This window comes from Chrysochloris asiatica, unplaced genomic scaffold (assembly GCF_000296735.1).
Source record: "Chrysochloris asiatica unplaced genomic scaffold, ChrAsi1.0 scaffold00287, whole genome shotgun sequence".
In the NCBI taxonomy this organism is placed as follows: Eukaryota; Metazoa; Chordata; class Mammalia; order Afrosoricida; family Chrysochloridae; genus Chrysochloris; species Chrysochloris asiatica.
The window spans coordinates 1991670-2005208 of record NW_006408805.1 but is presented as its reverse complement, the minus strand read 5'-3'; the positions used below and the strand labels follow the sequence as shown (position 1 = coordinate 2005208).

Sequence of the window (13539 nt, the reverse complement as noted above, 5' to 3'; positions counted from 1 at the left end):
CAATCTGTTTTATCTTGTAATCCACCTGGATCTCTGTTCCTCTGTGTTTACCTTCTTTCACATTGTAATTGTTTTGATCATAGACTGACCTCCCAGATCCTCTGTTCTTATAATTTTATTCTGTTCTTGACTCCATTTGTCAACTGAGTTCAGGTTGATGCTGCCAGTTACATCATTCTCTGGTTGTTGTCTGGTTTTCTTGGTTCTCAGTCCACAGAACTTCCTTTAGGATGTTTCTCATAGCAGGGTTGGCTTTGGCAAAATCCCTTAGCTTCTGTTTATCCTGGAATGTTTTGATTACACCATCATATTTGATTGACAGCTTTGCTGGATAGAGGATTCTTGGGTGGGAGTTTTTTTTCTTTCAGAGTTTTATATATGTCTCCCCATTGCCTTCTTGCCTGCATGGTTTCTGTTGAGAAATCCGAGCTTAATCTGATTTGCTTGCCTTTGTATATTACACTTCTCTTTTCTCTAGCTGCTTTCCAGATTCTCTCCTTATCTTTGATTTTGGAGAGCTTGATATGTCTTAGTGATTGTCTTTTGGGATCTATCCTATCTGGGATTCGTTGAGCTTTTTGAATGCTTATCTTTTCTCTTTTCAGGATGTTAGGGAAATTTTCTTCCAGAAGTTCTTCAACTATCTTGTCTGTGGACTTGTGTGATTCTTCCTGGTCTGGAATGCCGATAATTCTTAAGTTATTCCTCTTCATGTTGCCCAACATGAATCTTAGGCCTTCTTTAGATTTTTTTATCCTTGCTCTTCTATCTTAGTAGTGTTGAGAGATTTATCTTCTCTCTCACTAGTTCTGGTTTCTATCTCTTCAAGTCTACTCTTTTGCCCTTTCAGTATATTGTCCATTTCTGATATTCTATTATTAATCATTTGGACCTCTTTCTGTAGATTTTGAATTGTTTCCAATGCTGTATCTATCTTTTTTTTTTTAATGTTTAATTCTGAATTATATGATAGTTTACATGCGAGAACTCTAGTTTTACATTCATTCCATAGTATATCATCTCATTGCCATGGTTCCAATCCCCTCCATGCATCATCCACCAACCAAAGGGTATATCCTAGATACCCGCCCCCTCCACTTCCCCCTCCACCCCCCCAATTCCATTTTTGATGAATTTTTTGAAGCACCTCATATTGTGGTCGTATACTTTTTTGTAAAAATCTAACCATATACATATTATTGTTGTTAAGTGTCATCGAGTATTTCTGACAGATAGCGACCCCGCATAGGGTTTCTGAGGAGCAGCTAGTGAGCTTGAACTACCGACCTTGTGTTTCAAACTAACTTTGCAGTCCAGTGCATTAACCCACAGGATATATGCTTAAATATTTTGGAATAAAATTATACCTGGGATTAGCTTCAAATTCTGGGGAGAATGGTAGAGTTATTGGAAAAAATTATAGCTACGAGTTGGTAATTGTTGAAGCTGAGTGATAGTTATATGGGAATTTATCAGACTTCCCTCCCTCAGTATATGATAGAGAATTTTTCATTAAAAATGTAAAAAGGAAAAAATATAATAAGATTCTTGTTTGTACCTAACAGAACAGTATCACATTTAATATCTGATTATTCTAAGTGTTGTCAAGAACATGAAAAAGCAAGAACTTTTTACGCAAATGATATGAACATAAATTGGCACAACCAATTTGGAAGAAAAGGTGACATATTCAGCAAAATTGAAGATGTAGTGTGTTTACTACCCAGCTGCCCCCTTATTGTTGTTATTGCTAGGTGTCATCCAGTCGGTTCTGACTCATAGCAACACAGTGCACAACAGAACTGAACACTGCTCAGTCCTGAGCCAACCTCAACAACCGTTGCTACGCTTAAGCTGTCTCACATCTAGACTAAATCCTAGATACGCTCTTACTCATAGAAACGTACAAAAGTGTTCATAAACACATTCTTTTTAAAGACACAAATCTGGAAACTGAAATGTCCCTTTGTAGAAGAACATCTGACTAAATGGTAGTATATTTATGTAACAGAATGAAAGTGAATTAACTGGTACCCACATCAACATTGATAAATGTCAAACATATGGTGGGGAAAAAAGGAATTTGCAGAATATAAAAACAATACTATTTATATAAAGTATAAAATAAACTACATAAGGCTAAACTATGTATTTTAGGGATGCATGTATAATGTAGTGGAGTCCTGGTGTGGTGCTGGGGGTTAATGTACTAGACTGCAAAGTCGGTTTGAAGTGTAAGGTCAACAGTTCAAGCTCACCAGCTGCTCCTTGGAGACACTAGACAAGGTCACTATGGGTCAGAACCGACTCGAAGGCACTTAACAATAACATATATGTAATAAAATAACAGAAAAGCTTCAGTTCAGTATTCAAAATATCAGTGATTTCTGGTCAGGGAAGGAGGGAGAATATACGGGCACAAAGGGAGCACTGAGGATTGTAAGATTTTATTGCTTAAGCTGGATGGTAGGTATAAGAGTGTGCGTTATATTTTTTAGTTCTTGCACAAAAGTACACAATGGGGGAATAATGACATTCATTTCAACAACAAACGTATTGAAACCAGCTGAATAAAACCTTGCCTGTCCTATATAATAAAAGAGGCAGTCCCTAGGTTACTAAGTCCGACTCTGACAACTTTTCCTTGTCCTTTAATGTTATGTAAATTTGCATAAGGACCCTGTATAGGGTTTCTGTGGAGCACCTGGTGGGTTTGAACTGCAGGCCTACAGCACCACACCAGGAACCAACCACTACTCACTACAAATTCTTCATCTCAGTTGCCTTCATTTGCTGCACATGCAGCTTTTCAATCACTGAAAAGGCTTTGAGCCTTGCACAAAAGTAAGGCTAGGTAAGAACCACATGCACCTCATGCAGAGTTACCTACAGATTAAAGACAGACGCAGGAAAGGGCCTCATTCGTAATCTAGGAGACGGCTTGTACACAATCATCTGCCAGAAGGAAAAATGCTGATTCTTCCAAAGGTAGACACTACTGTGAAAGCATCTATTCTAGCCAAACCCTTGATGAGGCTCCCATTTTATCAAAGCATCAGTGGCTTTTGTGAGGGTGGTGGTGTAAAGTATAGGAGTCCTGGTGTGGCGCTGTGGGCTAATGCGTCAGACTGCAAAGTCGTTTGAACTGCAAGGTCGGTGGTTCAAGCTCACCAGCTGCTCCTTGGAAACCCTATACAGGGTTGCTACGGGTCGGAATTGACTTGCCGGCACTTAACAACAACAACAAAGTTAAAATGGAGTTCTGGTATGGTTCTGTAGGAGCAGCCCTGGACAGTGACCCACAGGTCAGCAGTTCAAACCCACCAGCTGTTCCTGGGAAACCCTACACAGGGGTACTATGAGTAGGAATTGACTCAATGGCATAACAATAACAAAGTTATATTTTGCCTATATTTAAATTTTTAAAAAGAATTTTCTTGTTTTTACTAGTGAAAGCTCTGTACCCTGGTTTTACTTTTTCTTCACCCCACTTGCTCTTTCCTGTACATTCAGAATGGCTTCTAGGTTTGAATCTTTAATGACAGTCATACAATAAAAATGAAGTATATTACAATGTTGAATACATCTTTTAAGTAACTTCCTAAATGAATGAATGGGATTCACCTGAGAAAGAGGACAGCTGTGTCATGAGTGTGAAGGACTTAATACCTGTTGCTTTCATCTGAAATCTGTCCCAGGGTCTCCCAGGCAACAGGGGGAACCATCCTTTTTGAGTTACCTCTTTAGGACCAGTGTTTAACTCCAGGGGTTAAATATGGACGAGACTTTGGGTCCAGTTAGGCAGGACACAAACACATCTGGTGGCTGTATCAGTACCACCTCCCAGCACCTTCACGCTATAGCTTTTCCATGACCTGCTTGGGGAGGCCCTGACTTCTTTACGGCCTTTCTGAGGGAGTCCCCAACTTTACCATGGCTTTTGTGGGTGCCCACAGTGCTATGAGTCAGAACTGACTCAACGGCACAAAACAACAATAACAACAGTGATAGAAAGACACCTGATGGGCAGTCTGGTCCCATTGTCACATATAAAGTGCTGCAGCTTCTGGCTCCTTCCACGTCTTCTGCTGGAACTTGACGCCCTGGATAGGCTTTGTTCCAACTTTCTGGATCCCAGTGACATAAGAATTGTCAACTGACTGTTTGCAGATCTGAAAGAAACCAGACAATCACAGGACTTGTCACCCTCCCCAGACCCCAGCATCTCTCTTTCCTTTCAACAAGTCTCTGCTTCTTCCTTCCATGTTTTAAATCTCTTTTGTTACTTCCAAACCCACTAGGCATACACTTAATGTATGCAAATTTTTTCCTTTTCTTTTGGCTTTCCTAAACCAATGTCCTTCCTGACATCTTCCCAGCTCTTGGTTGATATCTCCCACCTACTCTTAGTGAGAGAAACCTAGTATTATTAAGAGTACACAATATGGGAGTGCAGTGGCTCTGTAGGATAAGCACTGTGAACCACAACGGTCAGTGGTTTGAGCCTAGCAGCCATTCTGTGGAAGAAAGATAAAACTTTCTGCTCCTGCACATATTTATAGTCTCAGAAACTATATAGGATTGCTATGAGTTGGAACTGATTTGATGGCACGTAACAACAATAATAATAGGTAATATGTACCAGTTCCTGTGTACCAGTTCACAGTGACCCCATGCATGTCAGAATAGAACTGTATTTCATAAGGTTTTCAGGGACTGACCTTTCAGAAGCAGATTGCCAGGTTTTTCTTCCAAGACACCTGTGAGTGGGTTTTAACCATCAACCTTCCAGTTAGGAGTTGAGCTCTTACACATTTGCACCACCCAGGGACTTCACGATAATATATAATAATTGTTGTTGTGGATAAGTGCCATAAAGTTGATTCTGACTTATAGCAACCCTGTATAGGGTTTCCGATGCTGTAAATCTTTACAGGAGCAAAAAGCCTCATCTTTTTCCTGCAGAGTGACTGACTAGTGGGCTTAAACTGCAGACCTTGTGATTAGCAAGGTTTATACAACAGCACCACCAGCACTCCATATATGTAACAGTAGCTAAGCTCTATTAAAGGTTTGATATATGCCAGGCCATGTCCTGAACATTTACTTAGTACATGTATTTATTTGTGGTATATGCTATTACTCTCATGTTACAAATGAGAAAATTACTGGGCCCAGTAATTCCTCACAAGTTACTAAGTGAAGGAGCCAGGATATAAACCTAGGCAGTCTTCTCCTGAGCCTACACATAGTTCCTCAGCCACAGTGACTGTTTACTAACAGCTAAAGTGCATTACATGCTGTGACTGACCCCTTCATTTTTCCCTTCCTCTTAGAGCTTACAACGTATGACAGCTTCCTTGACTTGGTGAAAGCCGCCATCAGGACCCCTGCCATCCACGTAGTACATGAAGCAGAGCTCGGAAGGGTAAGAGGCTCTGGTCAGGCCTGAGAGAAGCGGGATGGTACAGCCCTCTGACGCAGGGGCCTGGGTTAGGGCCTGCAGCATCTGGTACTTGCACCACGGATCCTGGAGGAAGCCTGGAGTGATGAGCAGTACATGGCAGTGACTATTGCTCAGAGCCTGGCACAGCTCTGACACGATGGCGCCACCTGGGGTTGCGTCCCGAAGTTGCAGGAAGCAGCGCAGGCTGGCATTGCTGTTCTCCAGGTAGGACACCAGTTCCTGGGCTGCTACTAGGTCCTCTTCACTGTGGCACACACAGACGTCATAGTCTTTGCTCCAGCGGCCACTGCTGCTGCTGTCACCCATGGGTGTTGGGGTTATGGGAGACTTGACTGAGCTGAGGCTCAGGGGTGGGGAGCTGTCCTGTGAGGTTGGCTGTGAAACATCACTGGAGGCACTTTCTGGAGAGATGGGCAGCTTCATAGGCTTCTTCAGCAGAGCCTGCCTGAACCAGTCTGTGGGAGAAATGCATAGTGACTTAACTGGCAGTACAGAGCCCCAGCTAGGGCCTGGGCTCCTGAACCATGGGAAACAGCCTTATTCTCAGAGACCTATTGCTAATCTACCTTTGTGTATTCTTCTGGGCTTGTCTAAAAGTTCCCTCTATCGTTAAAGGTTCCAGTAATACATGAGAACTTTGAAATCCTTACATGAGAGTGTCTTAGCAGCCTGACTGAGAAAGATGGCCTTACCAGGCTTTTGCTTTCTAGAGCCCCCGGCCTTCTTTAACTAGAGTTTCCCAGTAGTCTGACTATTCACCCATCTATGAGTTCTATGAGTAGACTATGTTATGCTAGTAAGAATCAATTGGTCCTAAAGCCTACATTACGATGGATTATCCATTATGGAAGGCAAGAAGGGGCACTGATATCTTTTTGGTACTGAGAAATCCTAGGTGGCTGCTAAATGGGTAAAATGAAAGCAAGAAAGAAAGTTACGTTCAGAGCTCCTGAAAAGCATCAAGCTTAGTGATTCAGAAGCTACACTGGAGTCAGACACACAGATGTTACTGTGAATCTACTACTTGCTTTCTGTAGGACTTAAGCAAGTTAGTCCTTGTCTTCATTTCTTCATCCATAAAATGGATTCATTTTAGTTGTCATTAAACATTAACTGAGATAATGCAGTGTCTGCTATATTGGAACCTCAAAAAAGAAAAGAAGAAAGAAATCCCACTGCCACTGAGTCACTTCTAACTCATAGTGATCCTACCTAAGATTTCTGAGGCTGTAAATGTTTGTGGGAGCAGACACTTGTTTTTCTCCCATGGAGCTGCTGGTGGGTTTAACTCACAGTGCCACCTGGGCTCCTTGCAAGCACTTCATAATGATATTAATTCAGCGTCTCCAGATTTTGATAGGGACAGATCATTTGATATTCTGGACACTGAGTAGTTCTTGCTCTCTCTCTGTCTGGCTCCTTCCTTTGAATGGTTCTAGAACAAAGATTTCGATAACAAGAACACAATGGTTGCCACAATGGTTTCCAGGTTAAGAGGATTGGCTGCACAGGCCTGGAAAATTCGGGAGCCAAGAAGGTCAAAGAGTTCAGTGCCTCCCCTCTTCACCCTCCCCAACACATCTGGACTCTGAAGTCAAATAAAGGGCATCACCCCCATCATCTGCCTCCTCGCATTTCTCTTGTGTATGGACCAGGCAGGCCTCCTGCCTCACCAATATGGACACCAAGGACTACACTCACAGGAACAAGAGCAGAAGTAGGAATCTGGTTCTACTCACCAACCATCTTGTCCATAGGCTTCTTGGCCCGAGAGCGAGGAGTTGCCAGGGAAGTTGGTGATGCCATAGTGTTGGATCCAAAACTAACCCCATGAAACCAGGCATTGGTAAAGCAGAAGGGAGCAGACCCAGTCTTAACCTCATGGAGCTGCCATCCTATAAGGAACATAGAGAGAGAGAGAATCATAAGACCTGTTCCTACTTGACTCTCAGGTCTAGTAGTAGGCGCCTAGAGTTCTATTTCTAGAACTCCTATAGCTTGACAGGGGTTTGGTCTCTGAATGAGCCCCTCATGAGAACAGACCCAGACACTACTGTGACTGGAGCTGATTTCTAGATAAACTCACACCTGTGGAGTGGTCAGACCTACAATTTAGCAAGACACAGCAGAGTGACTGTTCTCTGTTCCACCTGGCCAGGAGTGCATTCTAGGCCTGGGGAAGAGCAACTGGCAGGCAAGTCCTTACAGGGACTTCCTGTGTAAATGCCAAAATGGAAGAACAGTTGTTATTTGGACAAATAATTATGCATCCAGCTAGACAAATACTTGGAAGACTCTTCTCCAAGTCTGTCTTCCCTGGAATACACCATCTATCCATCTCTTCCTCAGCTGTCAGCTCAGGGAGGTAGTATGGAGTGGGAAAACTGCACACCTTGAAGTCAGAATGCTTGGACTCTTACTTCATGTTCATCATCTTCATCTTACTAAGTTTTAGCTTCTCCATCTGTAAAATAGAGATAATACTGCATCTCAGCATTATTGTGAAGATTGCATGAAAAACTCCTTGAACAACTGCTTCGTTTACCATGAGACCAGAAGTGGCTGGTACTTGGTACCACTACTGAATATTTTGATCAAAGATTCTACAGAAGGATCCTGATCAAAAGAGGGGAAAACAGAACAGAATTTTAAATTCTCATAGAATTCAGATTTTCTGGATTCATGGAGTTTAGAAGAACCCTTAAAACTACTGCCCTTTAGGAGCTGATGAAATGAAATACAGATGGGTAACTCGTGATACTGTAGTGAATAATGCTTATCAGGACGGATTATGAGGGTTGGAAATGCAAAGGTAGACGTTTTGTAACAAGGAAGGGAGTGATTAATTCTCCAGTCTAGGAGCAGAGGTCTCTGGGACCATCAACGGAGAAGAGCCGAGAGCGGGACCCTACCCAGAGAAGCAGAGATGCCTGAGATAGAGACAGAGACGATGAAGCGTCTGGGGACTTTGGATCCAGAGAGGGAAAGGGACTGTGGGCCAAAGACTGGTGGGGGGGGGGTGGGGAGTGTAGGGGGTGGGTCTCTAGGATATAACCTTTGGTTGGTTGATGATGCATGGAGGGGACTGGAACCATGGCAATGAAATGATATACGATGGAATGAACGTAAAACTAAAGTTCTCTCTCATGTAAACTATCATATAATTCACAATAAAACATTAAAAAAAAAAAAAAGGGTTCTAGACCTTGCCCAGTGAAATAGGCTTCTTGCAGAGCCTTTGTAGTATATAGGACTTTAGGTGGAATCCTGAGCCCCATCCAGAACCTTCTGAGGTGGGACATTTCCACTTGAAAGGACAAGCTGACTAGCCTGGAATACATAGCAGAACAGAAGATACTTCTTGAAAGAAAGACCAGCAAGAAAAAAATCAAAACAAAAATGGCAGTCCAATTGACTACTACAATAACAAGCAAATTTGCTGGGAAGTCATAAAGGCAAGCAATCAAGTCCATTCAGTACAAATCCCCGTCTAAGACTGAAACTCAAAGGGAACACATGAGCAGGCATGTAAGCTTGCTGGTGACCACATTGGTCTACTGTTGAGTGGAAGAGGAGGAAAGGCAGCTATGAAGAATTGGGCTGAGTTCAACCATATTCCACAGACTCCTGTTGACCTTGAGATCAGAGAGCGAAGAGGAGGGGCCAGTTGGTCCAAAGTGTGGTGAGACCTGGGGACACCTGAGCCCATGGACAAGGACATAGCCAGACAGGGCTAGAGCTGAGAGTGAAGCATCCAGCTCACATGAAGTGAGGGGTTACGCACAAAAATGCACAAACTTTCAGATAGTACCCATTTGACCTAGCATCTATGGCTTGATGATCAGAACTCGACTAGAGGACAATAAAAAAAAAAAAAAAATTGATAAAGGAAACAAGTGTAAATTACTACAATTTGAGGGACTTGACCTACACTTATTAATGTAGTAGCTCAAAACCAACTGAGAGGGAAGGAGTCTTCACATTATGGATCAACCCTATCTCCTCTGTACACAGTGTTGATAGGAATGGACAACTTAGACATTGGCTACCTAAAATGGGGTGCTATTGAATGATGATTCACAGAGGAGATTGTAATCATTGCAGTGAAATAGAGTGCAAAACCGATGTTTCCCAATGTAAACTAAACACTCAATTCACAATGAAAACTTAAAAAAAAAAAAAAAGATATCATGTAAAATAAAAATAATAATACAGAGAAAAAAAAAACAAAAAACTACTGCCCTTTAGGAGTGATGAACTCTCCAGTCTAGGAGCGGGAGGTCTCTAGGACCATCAACGGAGAAGAGCCGAGAGCGGGACCATACCCAGAGAAGCAGCGAGGCCCTAGATAGAGGCAGAGATGATGACGTGGAGTGATGAAGTGGCTGGGGACTTTGGATCCAGAGAGGGAGAGGGACTGTGTGCTGAAGAATGGGGAGGGGGGCGGGGAGCGTAAGGGGCGGGTTTATAGGGTATACCCTTTGGTCAGTTGATGATGCACAGAGGGAATTGGAACCATGGCAATGAAACGATATACGGTGGAATTAATGTAAAACTAAAGTTCTCGCATGTAAAATATCATATAATTCACAATAAAACATGAAAAAACAAGCAAACAAACAAAACTACTGCCCTTTAAACCTTAAACCAAAAATATCCCTTGAAGTCTTCTTAAAATCAAACAATAGCTTAACTAGAAAAGAATGTCTGCCATGAACATTATGCTCTTCTATGATCTCTGTATGTGGGATTAAATTGATAACAGCAATTGAAAAGTTTAGGTGAGACCCTTAGAGATCAATGAATTTATGGTAATGGAGAGGAACACCTCAGAACATGAGAGTGAGAATGGTTGCACTTGAAGATTGTAATTAATGTCATTGGATTGTACATGTAGAAACATAAATTGGTGTGTTTTTGCTGTGTGTATCCTTAACAAGAACAAAAAATTACATAAGAAAAAAAGATTTCATGAAGTAATCTACATAAAGTGCTAATGGGGCCTAGCATATAATATACGCTCAGAAAATGCTGCAGGTTAGTATATATTTTAAATGATACAGATAATGTGTTCAAGGATTGTTCCTGTTTTTATTAAGTGCCATCGAGTCAGTTCAAACTCATAGCAACCTTGTATGTTGTTTCCAAGAAGCAGTTGGTGGGTCTGAACTACCAACCTTGCAATTAGCAGTCCAGTGCTTATCCTACAGCACCATACCAGGACCCCATTCAATATTGTAAAGTCATTTTTCAACAAATTTATCTGTAGATCATTGCAATCCCAAATACCAAAAGTATTTTTGGTAGTGGTAGTGGGATTGTCAAACTACTTCTACATTTTTATGGAAATGCAAGAGACAAAGAATACCTTAAATTAGCTTGGGGTCAAACGTCTTAAGAATTAGTGTGCAACTTGGCATCCTTTCTCCCCAACACAATGACAGATGTTTCTGGTGGCGGTGGCTTTCAGACTCAGTTCCTGGGAGGAGACTGTATGGAGCAGAGCCTGCCCCTGATTCAAGATGAAGCTGTAGAATTCAATAACACTTCTCTCCAGGTGAAGGGCTGCTAGAGAGCTTCACTGTAGAGGGCAAAGCTGGACCAGCTAGATCTACAGAAAACGAAACAAACCCCTGACAGCTCACACCTCGTAACATTAGTAAACACACTAAAATAAGATGTTTCCAATTTTAAAGAATGCCGTTCTCTGTTGGACAGTGAAGATCAAAGAGCACAGCCTTCAGTATCGATTGCATCTCAATGTAAAGAAAACAAAAATCCTCACTGCTGGACCAATAAACAACATTCTTATCGATGGAGCAAAGATTGAAGTTGTCAAGGACTTCATTCTTCTCGGATCAACTATCAACACTCATGGAAGCAGCAGTCAAGAAATTGGACAATGCATTGCATTAGGCAAATCTGCTGCACAAGACCTTTAAAAGTGTTGAAGAACAAAGATGTCAGCTTGAGGACTAAGGTGCATCTGACCCAAGCCATGGTATTTTCAATAACCTCATATGCATGTGAAAGCTGGACAGTGAATAAGGAAGACCAAAGAAGAATTGATGTTTTTCAGTTACGGTGCTGGAGGAGAATATTGAAAGTATCATGGGCTGCCAAAAGAACATACAGATCTGTGCTGGAAGAAGTGCAGCCAGAGTGCTCCTTGGAGGTCAGGATGGCCAAACTCTTTTCCTGCTCAGGGGTCACTGTCTTCATTTCAATCATTTCAAGATACCCTTTCTCCCATTAGTGAGCATATATTATTGAAAATTTTTTTCAAATTTGTTTTAATTTTAAATTTTATTATTTTTACTTTGAAACCTTTATAATTTAGAGAACCACGTAATTTTTTATAATAGTCTAATGGTTAAAAATTAGTATAGTATTTAGTCTACTTGATTTCGATTTAGAAGTTTCCTTTTCTTGTTTCATGAAATGATGCCTTTTTGACAATACAATGCTGATTTTTGGTAGCAGTCCTTTTCATTGTTTGGTAAGAAGAAATCCAGTTGTCCCATAGCATGTCATTAGAAGTGGTGGAATAAGAATCAGGGGAAAACTTAAACATAGGACATGATAGCATCTTTGATGTGAAATGATATAGCAAGATGGCAGAAAAATTTTATTGGCCACATACACTCTCTACTTCGAACTAGGGTCACACATACAAATATGCTTTACTATTTATGAGACGTAGTAGTCCCCATTGCCATTGAGTCAATTCCAACTCATAGTGACCCTATGTCGTTGTTGTGAAGTGCTGTTAAGTCAGGTCCATCTCATAGTGTCCCTGTATAGGGTTTCCGAGGAGTGACTGGTGAGTTTGAACCACTGACCTTGCAGTTCAGTGCTTATCCTACAGCATCACATCACGACACCATAATGACCCTATGTTATTGTTGTTATGTGCTGTTGTTGTTGTTATGTGCCGTGGAGTCGGTTCCCACTCATAGAAATCCTGCATAGGGTTTCCGAGGCTGTTAAATCTTTATGGGAGCTGAAACCCTCATCTTTCTCCCGCGGAAAAGCTGGTAGTTTTGAACTGCTGACCATGAGATTAGCAGCCCAATTCGTAACCACTATGCTACCAGAGCTCCTTAATGACCCTATAGGGCTTCCTAATATTTACAGACACAGACTGCCACATCTTTCTCCCATGAGAGGGGCTTGTGAGTTCAAACCCTAGATCTCTCTCAGGGGACATCAGGGTCAATTGGCATACCACAGTCCACAAGACTATGTTCTACATTCTACTTTGATGAGTAGCAACTGGGATCTTGAAAGCTCATGAGAGATCATGTAAGATGCAACTACCGGTTTCTCTGGTCCAGTGGAACGAAGAGTGAAGAGTATCAATGATTCTTGTAAACAATTAGTCCAATGGACTAATGGACCGTGCAAACATTGGCCTCCAAGACCCTGCAGAAGAACTATTTGGTGTCTCGCTACTACTACCAACTGCTCTGAAGTAGATTACATTACAAGGTCCTGGATACAGGGGAATAAAAATGTAGAAGAAACTCAAAATCATAAAAAAAAAAAAAAAAAAGACCAGGTATACTGGTCGAATAAAGACTGATGGAACCCCAGAGAGCATGGCCATTTGTTACCCTTCAGGTCTGGAAGTGAACTCATGCCCATAGTTCAATTTTCAGCCAAACAATAGGTCTATAAGGGGTAAGAGTAACATTAGTGAGGTATGCACACCTTAGAATACAACCATTTGAGACCCAAAGGGCAGCATTTACCCAAGGACAAAGTTCAGAAGGGTTACGGAAGAAGGAATGGAAACAGGAAACACAAGAAGGAAGTGGGGATTGCAAATAATGACATAAAAAAAAAGTCAGTTCACAATAAAAAGTTTTAAAGACAAAAACAACCCAACCTTTCAGTTAGCAGCTAAGCACTTAACCACTGCACCACGAGGGCCCCTCACAGTACCACACTTTTTGGCAAACAGCACGTACCTTCCATGCTTGTATGCCAACCACTGCCTCCCCTCAGAAGTATTTTTATAAATGTGCAATGTTAGGCTTTATTAGATTGGTCTATGCTTTTTAAAGTTT

General features: G+C 41.6%; 1 protein-coding gene across 1 annotated transcript; it reads right to left on the bottom strand.

Moving 5' to 3' along the window:
- Positions 1-4152: 4152 nt before the first annotated feature.
- On the bottom strand, positions 4153-7273 carry TIRAP (toll-interleukin 1 receptor (TIR) domain containing adaptor protein). Its single transcript, XM_006874573.1, has 3 exons — positions 7207-7273; positions 5344-5922; positions 4153-4172 (listed from the first exon to the last, which is right to left on the bottom strand). The coding sequence occupies exons 1-3, from the start codon at positions 7271-7273 to the stop codon at positions 4153-4155; spliced, it is 666 nt and encodes a 221-aa protein (XP_006874635.1).
- Between the last annotated feature and the right edge of the window lie 6266 nt (positions 7274-13539).

Coding starts and splice junctions, on each gene's coding strand:
- TIRAP (XM_006874573.1), bottom strand. CDS start 7,273: ATGGCATCACCAACTTCCCTGGCAACTCCTCGCTCTCGGGCCAAGAAG. Junction 5,923..7,206: donor GCCTATGGACAAGATGGTTG/GTGAGTAGAACC, acceptor TTTCTCCCACAG/ACTGGTTCAGGCAGGCTCTG. Junction 4,173..5,343: donor CAAGGAAGCTGTCATACGTT/GTAAGCTCTAAG, acceptor GGTTTCTTTCAG/ATCTGCAAACAGTCAGTTGA.